This window comes from Xiphias gladius, chromosome 15 (genome assembly GCF_016859285.1).
Source record: "Xiphias gladius isolate SHS-SW01 ecotype Sanya breed wild chromosome 15, ASM1685928v1, whole genome shotgun sequence".
Lineage (NCBI taxonomy): Eukaryota > Metazoa > Chordata > Actinopteri > Istiophoriformes > Xiphiidae > Xiphias > Xiphias gladius.
Window position 1 is genome coordinate 33,548,820 of NC_053414.1, and position 15,844 is coordinate 33,564,663.

Consider the following 15,844-nt stretch of genomic DNA (forward strand, 5'->3'; position numbering starts at 1 on the left):
TGTTGTGCTTCATCATCTAACAATTTGCCTGTATGGTACAAATAATAAGATACTGTTCCTCAAACTGATCCTGTCCTGGGTTAGAGACCTGGCCAAGGCTTCAGCCATTTTCCAGTACTTAAGTGTTTAGCTCCTTACAAAATTCCCGAAAGGCGCTGTAACAAGTGGTAAGTAGCATTCTTCACTGTTCCTAATGACTACGATTCAACAGATAACAAGAGATGCTTTTTAAATGTCAAAGTAGTGTAGACACAGCTACAGGTAAAAACATGTATTATGTCAACGCTTGCTCATTAGCTTATCTGAACAAACCTGAACATAATTGAGCTTATTAGCTGCAGCTGTGTTGTCCATGCTATGACACCTCTGCAGAAAGCTCCCCTGAGAAGCAAAGCAAGTGGGAAGTATTCTACAGTAACATGCAGTATATTGTCTAATATACTTATAATATACTTATAACTTAATAGTTTGTACATTTTGTATGTTGTGTCATACATGTCTACATCATTCATATGACATAAAATGTAGTTATGTAAGTACACTGAAAAAGGCTTGTTGGACTGCATTATAATTGGTAGGAATGCTGTGCAGAACTATATGTTCTTTTTAAATTACTGTACTATTACAAAGTGCTGAAGGCGAGAGACGGCAGGCAAAAACCATTGTTTTTTCATGCACTGCTCATTTTTGAGATTTTGGTCTATTTTGCTTCCATGACATGTCTTCTTTCAGACTAGTGGAAAGAAAATACACACTTTAACACTGGAAGGCTAAAAGTCAAATATAAAATAAGTCACAAATAAGAGGAGTAACAAATATATCAAAATATACTGTATTCTGGTATGTGAGCATACTACATACAGCAGTAAATTGGAATGGAGATGTAACGATGACTATGAGGTTAAGAGCTGCCTCTCAGCTTTAACTTGAGGGTGTTCACATCCACATCTGATAAACTGTGTAGAAACTTCAGCCCTTTTTATACATTTGCCCAAAGGGTAAAAGCACAATGAGTTCACCCAATATGAATGGAAACTCTTAGAGTTCAAAGTCACCACTTCATCCTCATTGTTCCATTTAAAATCCAAGGTGTTTGGAAAAGGGACAGAATGGACAACACAGCACTCTCCGAGTACTTAAGGACAGACTGGACTGTATGTCCATTCTTGCCTCAGGGTGCTCTTGATGTAAATATGAACTCTAATTAACATCGCTCTCTACTCACGCCTACTTTGGCCACATATGGCAAACTATCATCAACATAGGCTACTTCACAGCCAGGAATCACAGCCACATGCGACTCTGTGTGATCCTGCCTAACAGAGCAGAATGACAGATGGAGAAGGAGAGGAGGGAAAGAACGTGAGGAGGGTGGCAGGGTGGAGAGCTATATAGAGACATACGTATGGACACACGGAGAATAGGAAGCGCAATAATGCAGGGGGGATGTTAGATTTGACCCAGCTCGCTGGGCTTCTAATTTCAAAAGCAATTCAGCTGGAAAAATTAACAACACTGTAGATGATTGGCTGAGCTGGCTGCCAGTCATACCAATCCGGAGCGGAGGGCGGGTGTCCCTGCCCCCGTGCTTCAGGAGGGCTCAGAACGAGCCCTGAGCAGAGTCTGAACAGCTGTCGAGTGCTCCGTCCGCTTTCCCGTTCTCTAAAACCTTTTCAGTTTACTGATTGATTCTGTAAGATGCCTCGCTTCCGTGTTGCTTTTCGACCTAGTGATTGGAATTAACAGAACACCCTGAGTTTTTTGGAGACTTCCTGTTGCTGCAGTATGTTCGTGAGTTGCCCCCCGCATGCCGTCTGACCACAGCTGGAGCACGGACGCCGTTTCGCGCTGTTGAAAGCATCAAGAGCCGCGAGGAGTGCGGAGCTTTCCGAGCCTTCTGAGAGAGATGCGGAGGAAGCTCTCTGTGGCGGGCTTCTTACTCGCCTGGAAACTAGTCCCGTTACTCAGGTAAGACCTGGCTTTATGTTAACCTTCCTGACATTTTACCTGTCCATTAACTAGATAGATAGATCGAAAAAGTGGTGGACCTTAAAAAAGTTAGTCATTATGTTACACTCATACCACAACATTCGGCTACACTCGTGCAGAAGTTAGAAGGGAGCTTCTCTTTTTCTGTGTGTGTGGCTAAAATGTTTCAGATTGATTTGACATTGCATATATTTTTGCTGATATCGATGTTTTTGTCAAAACTGAGATGCACCTGGGGCCATTTGTATTATGGCAAGGGGTCAGTAGCCCGACCGATATTGACAAGGCTAATGAGTTATGTCATATTGGAATATTGGTGGAGAATATGCAAAAAGAAATTTCATTGAATATGTTTCAATGGCTGCATTGAAAGAATAAATAATTTTAACTTGACTTCTGATTCAAGTTCAAAATATTTTTCTTATTTATTAGTATTTAATTACTGCTGAAATATTTTTTCAATTTACTTAATATTCTAAAATCTATTATGTTTGTCTTGTGATATGGATATTTTTATTTTATTTTATTAACGAACTGTAAAATATTGGGTCACTCCATACCAAATCAGGTACAGTCTCCGAGTTAATTTCATGGATTTTCTTGAAAAAAAATTGTGTGAAAATTTCTATTAAATTCATGGGACCTTGCAAAGTCCTACAGCTCTACTCCAAATACTTTTTCAGTTCTAAGTATTTGAAATTTGGCCTTTGGAGCTAAATCTCATCATTTTCATAATTCTTTGTGTATTCTAAGCCTCACCCATTACTTATTTTTCACTGGACTGGGCTGAAATTTGTACTGAACATCCAGGAAACCTAAAGATTATTTGAAACGTGTGTTCATGTAAATAGTTGCTGAATTTTTTACAGTAATCAAATTAATAAAAATTTTTTACATGAAGGAAGAATCTTTAAATTTCAAAAAGTCATATATCCACAATTTTTACTTTCTTGCAATCACATTTAGATTATGTGGAGCATTAATATAGTTATATCCCTTCTAGAAGTTATTTGCTCCAGCATATTAAAAAAAAAAATTGAGTGCCACAGATCTTGCTAAATATAGCTTCAGGCTGAAAAATTATACATTTTTGAAATATTAAACATTTTTGTCTGTAAATTAAGGATTGTTTTAATGCTCTTAAAACTTTTAAATGGTAAAGTGCTAATATTTATTGCAGATATATAAAAAAATGTAAAGATGTTATATTACTCTTTCATTTGATAATTTTCTGTAAACAAGCATTTCCTACACTAAGTAAGACGTAGTGGACAAGGCCAGAGAAACATGAAACATTTAATTCTAAAAATTGACACTGAGAGGAAAAAAAATGAATTGCATATACATTTTCAAGTTAGCAATAGATTCACACTGTGTGGCAAAATTACTGTTGGTTATAGCATGAACAAAAATCAATTGCACATCAATGGTGTTCCAGGAAATTTCATTTTTTTTGTGATGGTCCAGTTTTCCTTATCATTCTTGTGATTGAACACTCTTATTTACGTTTTAGTTTATTGCAATCCATTTTGCAATAATCCACCGAAAACTGTTTCAAGTGGGATTATCCCAGACTTGCTTTATTGTTTTCTAAATCTTCTAGTTGATGTCAGAAATTAGTTCAGAAAAGTTTAAAATTGTGAAATAATGTGTTTTGAGCCACGGAACTAAGATTAACAATTTGTCCAGACACACAGAACAAGATGTGATATGTAGTATGCATCAAACCAAGCCATTATGAGCTGTAACTTGCAAATCTTCTGAACCCAGTGAAAAATGGGCTCAATAGGTATCAGACACAGAAAACCCTGAAGTCAAAATAGTAGAAATATCTATGAAATAAAACCACTGAATTTAATATTATAGCCAGTAACTATGAAAAAATGTATTTTTCCAAAAAATATTAAATTGAGTAATATAAAATCTTTAAATATTTGGAGTACAGCTATAGAATTTTGGAAGGTCCCTTTTTTTTTTTTTTTGACAAATCCATGACATGAATGGGTAAAAGTTCTGAATTCTGGGTGAGTTGGCATGGAATGACCTTACTGTATTTTGTTTCTTGTATCTTGTTATACATCATCACAACTCTTGACGTGTCCCTGCCGAACATCTTTACTTATAATATAAAGTACTTTTATGTTTAAAAAAAATACCTTGAAGTAAGGTTTAAGTAATAAATTTGTGCAATGAGACAAAGTGCAAGGAGATCAGGTAAGGAAGTGCTCCGAAAATACACATTAAGTGCTAGTTATGCGTGTTAGGAAATGAGGTGCTCTTGAAAGAGATGAGTCTTAAAGAGATTCTTGAAGATAACAGCGCCGCTGCTCTGATATAATTTGGTAGCTCGTTCCACCATTGGGTAACCACAAATAAGAACAGTTGGGACTATGATTGCCTTGTGAGCAGGAATTGCAATGCCAGACAATGTTCCATGGAGGAACACATTGGCCGAGAAGGAGCAAGAGCAGAAGTCTGTATGAGTGAGTTCAATTAAATGGGTACAGACCCAGACGTCACACGCATTAGTGACTTGAATTTGATATGGGCGGCCATGGGTAGCCAGTGGAGGTCAATGAGCAGTGGAGTGACGTGCCCTTTTAGGCTGATTGAAAACCAGACGATGAAACCAGAGGGTTTCACTGTGCATGAAGGGAGACTCGCTAGAAGGGCATTGCAGTAGTTGAGGCCAGAGATAACCATGGCCTGTATCAAGAGTTGAGTGGCGTAATGAGTCACGTAAGGCCTCTTTTTTATTTTTGTATAGTACACAGCGACATAACTGGGAGACAGATGCTCGAGGTCAGAGAAGGATAGCTGGTCATCAATCATGACACCCAGGTTGTTTGGTTAGGGTGAGAGATGAAGAGACGATTTTGATGTTGATAATGTGTTGGAGAGATTTATTGGATGAGATGACTGAGTTCAGTCTTAGAGAGGTTAAGCTGAAGGTGGCATTCCTTCATCCATGTGGATATGTCTGAGAGACAAGCCGAGATCCATGCCAGGACTATGGGGTCATCTGGCAGGAATGACAGGTATAGTTGGGCGTCATCTGTGTATCAGTGATATGAGAAGTCATGCTGGCAGGTTGTTGGAATTTATCTATAAGCACCAGTGACCCAGTTTCATTGGCAGCATTTCATGGGCAGGCTTTTTTAGATGTTTTCTGGCAAAATCAAATCTGGGCTGTCTGTTCTTGAGTGTTACCAAGGGTTTGCAGCTTTTGGTAAACCCTCTGTATTTACATTCATGAGGGAGTCTTTTGATTGTAGACTTTAACAATGATAAGAGAGTGTTCTTGACCTGGCTAGATGTTATGAAGAGTTTTTCTTCACCATGGAAAGAATTCAGTGATTATCCGCTTTAGTTGTCTTCCAGGCCTTTTGGTGTTCTTGAGCTCACCAGTGCATTTCTTTTTAAGAATGTACGGAATTGTTGATTTGTCCACTCCTAAAGTTTCTGCCATCTGTCTGATAGGTTTGTTTTATTTTTTCAGCCTAATGATGCCATCCTTCATTTGCATTGACACCACTTTTGACCGCATATTTAGAGTTACCATGAACAGCTACGAAATGCTTGCGATATTTTTAAAACCCCTTGAATTAAAGCTGAAAGTCTACACTTCAATCACATCTTGATTTAGTTCATTTCAAAATCCATTGTGGTGTTGTACAGAGGCAAAATTACGAAAATTGTCACTGTCCAATTACTTATTGACCTAGCTGTACTGTATGTCCTTGCCATGACACATTGAAGGAACGCCCAGTGAGTTGGAGGTTTGCCCGAGGTGCCCATAATGGAGGGAACAGATAGCAGGATCCCTGCCCTATGTAAAAGGTCCAACAAGACAAGGACCGAGGACTGCAGCTCTGGCTTCCCTTAGGGCTTCTGACATGGACAACAGAGCTTTTTCTGTGGAGTGGCCATTCTGAAATACGACTGATTTGGATCAAGAAGGGTGTTCGGTGAGAAGACTTCTGAGACCTGTTTGAAAACAGCCATTTCGATTTTGAGCAGACGTGTTACTGGAGCCTGTCTGAATGTGGTAGGCACTTTTTCCCGAAGCCAGTGAAGCATTTATTACATATGTGAATGCTGATACAATGGTGTGAGATATATGGCTCAGAGGAGGTTGGTGGGAATGGGGTCCAGCGCATATGTAGAAGGACGGTTACCAGTTAGGAGATCTTTTTTTTTGTTTGTTTTGTTTTTTTTACCTTTTCTCTCAGTGAGAGGGTTGAATGAGAAAAGTAATGCGCCATTGCCCTGGGGAGACGGGGAAGACCATGTAGTAGGACTGCTTTGTGTTATGCTATTTGGTGCCTTGCATTCAGCGAGTAGGCTGAGTGAGTGAGGGAGGTGGTGAGCCATTGACCTGATGCTGGATGAGAAGGAAGATAGGAGTGACTGATAACCCTTGTTCAGCAGGGTCACTGGATTTACAATTTTCCCTCAACAGCTCTGAGATCAGTACGCAGCTTTTGGATGGTGTCATTCAGCCATGGGTGAGGTAGGTTAGAGTGAGCAAGTTTGGTTGATAGAGGACACAGGTTGTCCAGACATGAGCTCAGTGTGGAGCAGACAGACTCTGTGACATTGACCTCAAGTAAAGAAAATTTGCTAAGAGGAGGTAGAGTGGAGGAGACCCCTGAGGAAAAGTGGGTGGGAGACAGGTTGTGGCAGTACAAAATCAGAGATGGTGGCAGAGGGCCAACACAGGGCAGTTCTGGAAGGCATACAGTGAAGCGAGTGAAATAGTGGTTAGAGAGATACAGAGGCGTGACTGCAGTCTGTGGCACAGTTTCGGATGAGAATGAGGTCAAATTCTGTACTGGCTGGCTGCAAACCCATTTTAGGTCAAGTTAGTATATCAGGGACAGGAAGTCTGCAGAGCTCAGATTTTCTGTTCATATCACCTAAGATGAGTAGCAGACAGCCATATTCAGGCGTGGAAGACAACATTGTGTCCAACTCATCCACAAAATCACCCATATGTCTCAGGCGATGGTAAATGACAACCACAGAGACTTTTGCCGGAGCAGTCACCATAACAGCATGGTACTTGAAAGAGGTGTTTTTGATTGGAGATAGCAGTTGAGTTTCCATTTATTGGAAAGTAGGAGGCCAGTCCCACCTCCTCGTCCTGAAAGACAGGAGGTATGGGAGAATGTGAAGTTAGTAGAGAGTGCAGCCGTGGTAGCAGTGTTTTCTGATTTGATCAAAGTCTCACTGAGTGCCAAAAGCTAAAGGGATAGCTCGTTAGCATAAGCAGGAATGGAATCAGCTTTTTAATTGCAGACTGGTTGTTCCACAACCCAATAAAGGAGGAGGAGCAGGGTAAGGAATTTTGGAATGACTGGAGGTTAGCCAGATTCCTTTGCCTTTGGGGATAGTGATACTTTTTTGCATTGACCGGAGAATGGAGTGGAAGCATATGGCTACAGTGCCGAATATGGACAGAGTTTAAGTGCTCTGGAGAAATAGGACAGTTTACCTTGTCGGTGGCCTCACTCGATGGACGTGCACAGGTAGATTTGCTAGTCTGTACCCAAGAAGGGCTGCACACAAGGACTGATGCTTCAGTGACAGTCTCTATAGAGTGATGCAAGAATGAGTCCTAAACCCCGGAAATAAGTTAGCATATTTGTTCTTAGGGTTCCCTTGCACCAAAGACGATGGGTGTTTTGAATGTGTTTTTGGTTAGATGCCTGAAATAAGGTCTGTGGTTAACACAATCTCCAGACGTTTTCATGTTTAATGCTTCAACATAAATTATGTCGGTAAATACCCCTCGTGATTTTTTTTTTTAAAAAGCTTTTACTTGTCCTTAAAAAAGCTAACAAGTGGCTAAATGAGACAACAGTGGATGGTGGGGACATTAAATATGATCACACCGAACAGGAAAATCAATCTACTCACCAGTCCGCCTTTTAAAAGGCTTGTTGTGTTTATACTCACACTCTAGCAGACTATAACTAACTTTCTAAGAAGAATAGCTTTTGTAAAAGAAGTAAGCGCACTAAATCAAATTACAAGTTGGAAGCTTAGTGGTGGTGACGCTGCAGTCATGTGACCGTGATGTTGTTTGTTCATAGCCTTAAGTGGTTTTCATTTGTGAAAATGATCTTGCTGAAAAAAAGTATTATAAACTTTTGTTTGTCACAGAGCTTATTCTCTGCAATAATCCCAAAACCAATGGAAAATAATTTTCTGCAATAATCCAAAAGCCAATGGAAAATCCCATTGGCTTTTGTTGAAGGAACCATGGTGATACTAACTTCTGGGTTGGCCTACAAAAATACGTCATCCCTGCAGCACTCTATTGATATAGCATGAGCTTAATTGAACACAACTGGTCATGCAACAGGATTGAGTGCATCCACCTGACTACCGCCTCTGGGTTAGCAGCACAAAAGATTTGTTTTTGGGGGGGGCTCGAGCTTGTTCACGCTCCCCTGCTGCCCTGCAACTCGAAACAATCGACCGAAAATTGCAGCAATAATAAACAATTAATATGCTTTGAAGTGGTAGGAAAGACTGTGCACACAAATGATTGTGAATAGGATTAATAAGAAGTAGCACTTACTTTACAGCTGTAGCATCCACACACTCTGTGAGCTTGTCTGGCTTTTACTATTGCAGTGTTAAGTATAAGTAATTATACATAAATATTTTCCTTTCTCAACAAGTAATTACTCAGTGCACTTTTATGGCTCATTGGTTTTTTGAATGTGTGGATGGCCAGGGTATGCTTCAGTCTAGAACAAGTTTTTATGACACTGACCACTTCTTCTAAAGGCAAAAGTGTTCATAGCTATTCCAAAGCTCAGGTGGGGCGAGAATGGTTAATCATGCCACTTGATCAAGGCGTTCACCGATCACACGCCTCGGCAACTGCTGTGTGAAAGAGGCATGATTGTCAGATTGTTTGGGGAAAGTTAAAAATAAAAAGTGTTGGATGCAGCCCCAACTCTGCCCCAACAATTTCATTTGGAGCCTACTAAATCTTGGAGGAAACCAGAGATGCTGTGAGATCGGGAGACCATGGAGGTGATATTTTGAGAATCAACATGGCAGCTCCTGGCTGCTAGAATAAATCCTGAACTTCTGCTGTTTCTTTGCCAAAATATTCACATTGAATGTTACTGAATGTTACACTCATAGGAGAATACTGTACATTGTTCAGGGTGGAAGACATTGAGAAATTAATAGATCAGTTGTACTACCGGTGCACAGCAGAAGAGGAAAATGACCTGGACCTCTAAACGAGCAACTTGACCAAAAGAGAGAGAAAAAGACTCATCCATGGATACTGATGATCTCATTACCACCGATATGCAGGTCAGTGTTCTCAAATTTATCAACAAAAAAAACTGGATGTTCTCATCTTACTACACAAGTAGATTAAGGACCTGAAATCGAGTCTCGAATTCACACATGCACAAATAGGTGATCTCTAAAGAGACAATGCCGATCGCCAAACCTTGGTGGTGGCACTCACTGGCCAGATGACAATAATCCAAAAAAAAAAACCAAAACACTGAAAGAGACAGCTCTTGATATTTCAACCAGAAATATGCGGGATAATCTAATATTTTCCAAAATCCCTGAGAGCACAACAGATAATTCTGAAACACTGTTCAAAACACTTCATTATCTCCGCTTTGAAACTCTCCTCGGAAACTATAAACAAAATAACTTTCCACCGCGTACACAGAATTGTAAACTGGATTGGAAACCAAGCCCATCCAATAATCCCCCAATAATACCCCATTAGCTCACACTTATTTCCATGACCGTGTCAGTTTAAGACTCATACATGAAAGAGCCTCAAACACCACAATCAGCTTCATGATACAGGTTAGCCAGGAAAGCCAATGTTAGCCTCAGTGAAGCCAGTTAACGAAAGATGTTCTGGGTATGTTGAACTTGCTTTGTAGTACGGGCCTCAGGAATCTTCCTAAAGTTGCCCGCCTGGCCCAAACTGAGTAAGTGGGCAAGAATGGCTTCAGTCAGGGAGGTGATCAAGAACCGAACAGTCACTCTAACAGAGCTTCAGAATTCCTGTGCAGAGATGGGAGAACAGTATGACTATCTCCGTATCAGTCCATCAATCAGGCCTTTTATGGTAGAGTGGCTAGATGGAACCACTCTTGAGTAAAAGACATATGAGAGCCCACTTGAACTTTGCCAAATAGCATTTAAATGACTATGAGGGCATGTCTCATCAGATCACATTCTCTTGTCTGAGACAAAAATTGTACTCTTTGTGCCGAACTTAAAGCACTTTGACTCGCAAACACCGGGCACTGCTCATTGCTCAAGCATGGTGGTGGCAGGATTATACTACGGGGTGTTTCTCAGTGGCATGAACAGGGGAACTGGTCAGTAATAAGGGAAGGATGAATGCAGCCAAATACAGACAGTTCTTTTGAAGGAAACCTGCACCAGAGTCCACGCGACCTGAAACTGTGACGATGGTTCACCTTTCAGCTCAACAATGACCCAAAGCATATAGCCAAGACAACACTGGAGTGGTTTCAGGTTTACATTTTGGAAAAAAGTTCTAAACATGTTTTCAGTTTTTCATTATTGTTTGAGTATATTATAAATTATATAATTATATAAATTAAAATCTACAACACAAAGTGTTGCATTCTGACGCGATTCTACCTTTGCTTCAGCACCTCTAACAAGCCATCTGGTGAATGGTGATTTCTACATATGGTACTCAAAATTTTTCATTGCAGAAATGTTTGAAGAATCCCAAGATTAGTATTTTTGGTCTTTCTCAACATTATTTGTGTATTTTCCAACATCAACTAGAAACCAAAAGGGTAGTTGCTTCCAATAGTGGACAATGATTGCACAATTACTTTGATCATGAAAATGTTTTTGTTTGACCCTGATGATCCTCATGATTGACAAGTACTAAATTGAAGATGACATCAGATTTCAGGAAGTCGATCAGTTTGTCAAATGCTGTATCATGGATATCATTTAACTGACTGCTGAAAACCATTGGTCATTGGGGACAAAAGTAGTTGGAGGCTATATTTTGGTTAGAAGGAATAATATCTATTGGATCCTGTGGAATGACAGTTTAACTGCCTTCTGTCACACATGATGTTAGGCTTAAGGCTCATGAGATGTTGTCTTTGAAACCCCAATAGTAGACCCAAAGCCCCACAAGGCAGGTCAGAGCCTGCCGATATTAACATGATTCCCTGTTCTGTCATATCTACTCTTTGAGCATTTCCTCTTTTTCTCTTCCTCTTCCTTTTCTCCCGTAGCTGCACATCCTTTATTAATGGGCCAACTTTTTGTAAGAATGTTCGCTGCATTTAAGTTTTACATGCTCTAGTATTTTAATTTTAGGCTGAAATGGATGTGGTTTCCTGAAAGTTAGAGCGAGCTTTAGCAGAAAAAGCAGCTGAAAAGATCAAAGCCACAGTAAATCTTCTTAGAGGGTCATGGATGGATTCAAAGACAAAATTTAACAGGCTTATAGTCTGTCATTCAATGGGAGCTGGACTGGATCTGCTTCCGGCTTGTCAATCCTGCATAATACTCGGTCTTTGTTTCTCCCTCTTTTCCTTTCTGGTTGTAAATTTTATTTTTTATTTTATTTTTTATTTTTTTTATTATCCATTGTTTCTTTGTCTGATTACACAGGGGCATTATCCATGGTCTCTGGTTATATCATACTACAACAGTGGCTACATACCAATGTATTAGTTTGAGCAGACATATGCAGTTGGCAGCTGTATGTTTGTGTGCATATGTGCAGTGTGTTCAGCATGAGTGGAGACAGAAGTTTATGTAACCACTTATTTCATAGTACTTTTGCAGTTTTCTTTAGACTGTGTGTTTCTTGAAAGCCCTCAGTCCAATGCTGTGTGTGTGTGTGTGTGTGTGTGTGTGTGTGTGTGTGTGTGTGTGTGTGTGTGTGTGTGTGTGTGTGTGTGAGAGAGAAGCAAAGCATTTGGAGGTTATACTCATTTGATATCAACTTTAATGAAGCTGCATTTACCCATGGATATTGTTGGACCATGGGTGAAAGTTTGAACCCAGTGACTCACCTTATGCTATGGTGAATATATGTTAAATGTGTATTTTAAAACTAATATTCTATTGCATGAGGGTAAGTATTTGCCTCTGTCTCCTCTGTCTGCAAGCCATTGTTAGCCTTTGGCCTCAGTTTCATGTTGTCTGGTCTGATCACTGTGATGATGAATGTTTAGTATTGTTTGCTAAATGCTGGTTCAGAGGCCTTGTATGTGTAAATCCAGTTAATTAGTCTGCTCAAGTACTACAGCTGCAAGTAGACTAGAAAGGCTACTCACTACACAAGGAAAATCAAAAAAAGAACTGCTTTCCTCTCAAAGTAGGGTCAAATGTCTGCAACCCTCGTATTGAAATATCCTCACATCAGTTGTCTAATCAGCACTAAAAAATAATTACTTAATAACCATAAAAGTAATGGGGGGAACAAGAAATGATGCTAAGTTTAGATTTCATACAGAAGTCAATCCACAAACGGCTACAATAAAAGATTGTTGAACCTGACCTTTTTTTTCTTAGGGAGACAGCTCTCTCCACAAAATGAAATAAATTATGTGACAGTGCATATGCATCTGCAAATAGGAGAAAGTCTTGTAGTGCCCCTCCTCCTTGTAGTTGTGTCTTGGCATCTGTTTGGCTGGATCGAATCAGCTTGATCATGTCATGATATGAATTTCCCAGGGTGCATGTATAAAGCCACAAAACCACAAATGTCTGATGTGTCTGCTCATTGTTCCTCATCTCTGTCCCCTCGCTGAGAAGGTGAACAGCTTTACTTTGTAGGCCCGTCTTCCTGTTTGCATGCTTTAGGGCAAACAATAAGTACTTTAAAAAGATAAGATATGTTATTTTCCATAGAGACAGAATAAGATCATATGACTAACACTAACACCTCTGTTCTGATGTCAGGCAGGAAATCCTCAGCATTTGTGCTGTAGTGTTGCCAAACCCCTGGTGAATGAGGACCTACTCACAATCTGTCTTTTTAAAGTACTTTTCGAGTGGTTCTCCCCGATTATGTCCTCATACACCAGTGAAATGTCTTCAATTTCACAATGAAAACTTTTTATTTAAATTTTCTCTGACATTATGCCCTTACTCCTTCAAATATCTTAATAAAAGCTTTATACTTGCTATGAAGTATACTCTTTGTGTACACACTGTAATATGTCATGAACGTTTATATCAGCCTAAGGAGGATATCAAAACAAGCAGGAAAAATAGTCCACACTAAAAAAAACTAGTTCAGTGGCTCTAAATTCTTCTATTTCATTTATTAGCACAGGGGAAATAAAGCAGTGCAAAGATTTGAGCCAGAGGCCTGCCTCAGTGCGCTCTAATATGTCAGTTCATGCAGTCTGTATTAAACATTTCATAGCTGCTGGTACTTTGTACTTTGCATCATTTAAACTACATTGTGGAATTACAAACAGATATATGAGACATTTCTGATTTAGGGCCACTATAGCATCAAACAAATTCAAACACATTTAAGCTCAAGATATATTGTTCAAAATCAGCTGGTGTAATCTCTGAGCTACACATACTTTAAATGATTCACTCGCCACTAAACGCCAGAAAATACTGCCTACAGATTGCATTTTAAAAGCTGAAGTGACAGCGTGTAAATCCATCTGCAGGCAAGTTTATCCTGTTAATCAGGTAACAGCTGTCATGATTACAATAATTAACTGTTAAAACTAAACTTTCATTAGCTTGCATATTGATGAATGAATATAAAGGTGTATTTAATATGTGTACAGACATGTGATACATACTGTGTAAACCCAAATAAAATTCTCTTTGCAAGATTTTTTTTTTTTTTTTTTAAATGTCACTCCTCTGTCCTCATCTCTGGCATACCTGGCGCTACGGTATACCTAATAATGCATGTTACTGTATGGATGATACAGAAGCTTGTTTGTTGACTGATGCAAGGTTTTGCTGCACAAGGGTTTGACTTTTGACAGACTTGTCAAGATACTGTGTGTGTGTGTGATGTTCTTTTTACCAAGTTATATATCTTTTAATGTTATGCTGTATAGTACTTTGCAAACACCTAAAATTCCTACATTGAATCGAAATATAAAAACTGCACTGACATCTGATCTATAATCTCGTTCTTGTGAGCTGGGAGGACAGTTATATATGTTGGATTCTTACTCAGGTTTTTGGGTGGAAGGTCTGAAAGTGTAAACATTAAAGGAAAGTTTAATATTTTTTTTAAAAACAAGCCCACATATAGTTTGAAAGAGTTATTGGTCACTTTGATCATTCCATCCATCCATACTCGTCATGAAGTGATCCCTTCCTAGCGCAACTCCGGTTCATAGGGGTCAAAACCCACAGTCCTGGCTCTGTGCAGACATTCTGATGTTCGGCTAAAGCTAGTATGAGGCTTCAGCAGTCCAAGTTAGCCAATCAAGTAGTTCTCTTCAAAAATTGGTCTGCGAAGTATGAAGTTCCCTCTTTGTTACTTTTCCACTGCAGCTCAGCAAGGAAGCACTGACCGTGCACTTTTCTTGTCATCTCTGTATACCCAAGAAGTACAGAGTCCTGTAGCTTCAAGTTAAAACACCTTAACTTGAACTGATGCCTCTTAACTTGACTCTCTGCTGCTTAGAGCAAACATGTATCTTTCTATTGACTTTGTATGCTACACCTCTAATATTCTCTTTCCATTCACTCTTTACTCTTGTTTCGAGTTGTAATCCTCCGAGTGCTCTAAACACAAATTACTGGCTCTATTTTGAAGCGCAAAGCCTTTACAATCCATTTTTAGCTTTCTATGTAAATTCAATGACCCAATCACAATGTAAGCGGAGGCCATGTCCAGAGTGTACTGGATAAATCTGAGAACAATGTTTAGGAAATGGGTGCATCCACATCAGTATTTTCAGGACATTTATAAAAAGAACGGGCAGCTGTGGTTAAGCAAGTAGAGCAGGTCGTCCACCAATCAGAACCAGTCGGTGGTTCGATCAACTACTCCTCCAGTCTACATGTCGAATTTTCCTTGGGTAAGATACTGACCCCCAAAATTGCCGTGTGTGTGTGTGTGTGTGTGTGTGTGTGTGTGTGTGTGTGTGAGTGAAAGCGCTTTTTGTATAGAAACAGCGCTGTATGAATGTGTGTGAGAATGGGTGAATGTGGCAGTAGTGTAAAGCGCTTTGAGTGGTCAATAAGACTAGAAAAGCGATATATAAGTGCAGTCCATTTAACAGAAAATGACTCAATCACTTCTTCCCCTTATTTCAGCTGGCAAACATTTTGTTACATTTATCCATAGGACAGACACCCCAGTTACTCTGCTGAGACTTAAGCAATGTTATATCCCTCTTCTATCACCTCTTGTTCTCCACGATCTTTATTTTTTTTTTCAGTATAGGCACATGTAGGAGTTATTTGCAAGTTTTTCATTTTGATTTTGTTCTGTTGTGGTTGAAAGCAGTAAATGTAAATACAGTTAAATGGCAACTGCTGTGTTATGTGAACGGCAATATATAGACAATCAGTGCTAGTTCCCGCTGTTGTCTCAATAAATTGTACAATAATAAGGAAACAAACCCCACAGTATCGTAGCATCATATCGAACTAGGATTGAGGTTTTTTTTGTATGTCACTGCAAGTGTAACTTTGCACACAGGAAAAATGTGGCTGAAAACTACAGTTAAGTGGTGCTTTGCCTGGCTATGTTTGTGTGTGTGTGTGTGTGTGTGTGTGTGTGTGTGTGTGTGTGTGTGTGTGTGGTGCTCTGAGAATGATTGGGGAGGTGAGGGGGGTAATC

General features: G+C 39.6%; 1 protein-coding gene across 6 annotated transcripts in view; it reads left to right on the forward strand.

Annotated features, from left to right (window-relative positions):
- Window positions 1-1,533: 1,533 nt before the first annotated feature.
- Window positions 1,534-15,844, forward strand: part of glra3 (glycine receptor, alpha 3) — a 67,329-nt gene continuing 53,018 nt past the window's right edge. For 2 of the 6 annotated variants that reach the window (XM_040145265.1, XM_040145270.1), the window contains exon 1: window positions 1,535-1,968. In XM_040145265.1, the coding sequence (XP_040001199.1) occupies window positions 1,907-1,968 (62 nt within the window). In that variant the 5' untranslated portion in view covers window positions 1,535-1,906. Of the gene's footprint in view, window positions 1,969-15,844 lie in introns of all 6 variants that reach the window. The other 4 variants (XM_040145268.1, XM_040145269.1, XM_040145267.1 and 1 more) reach the window with 3 other exon arrangements.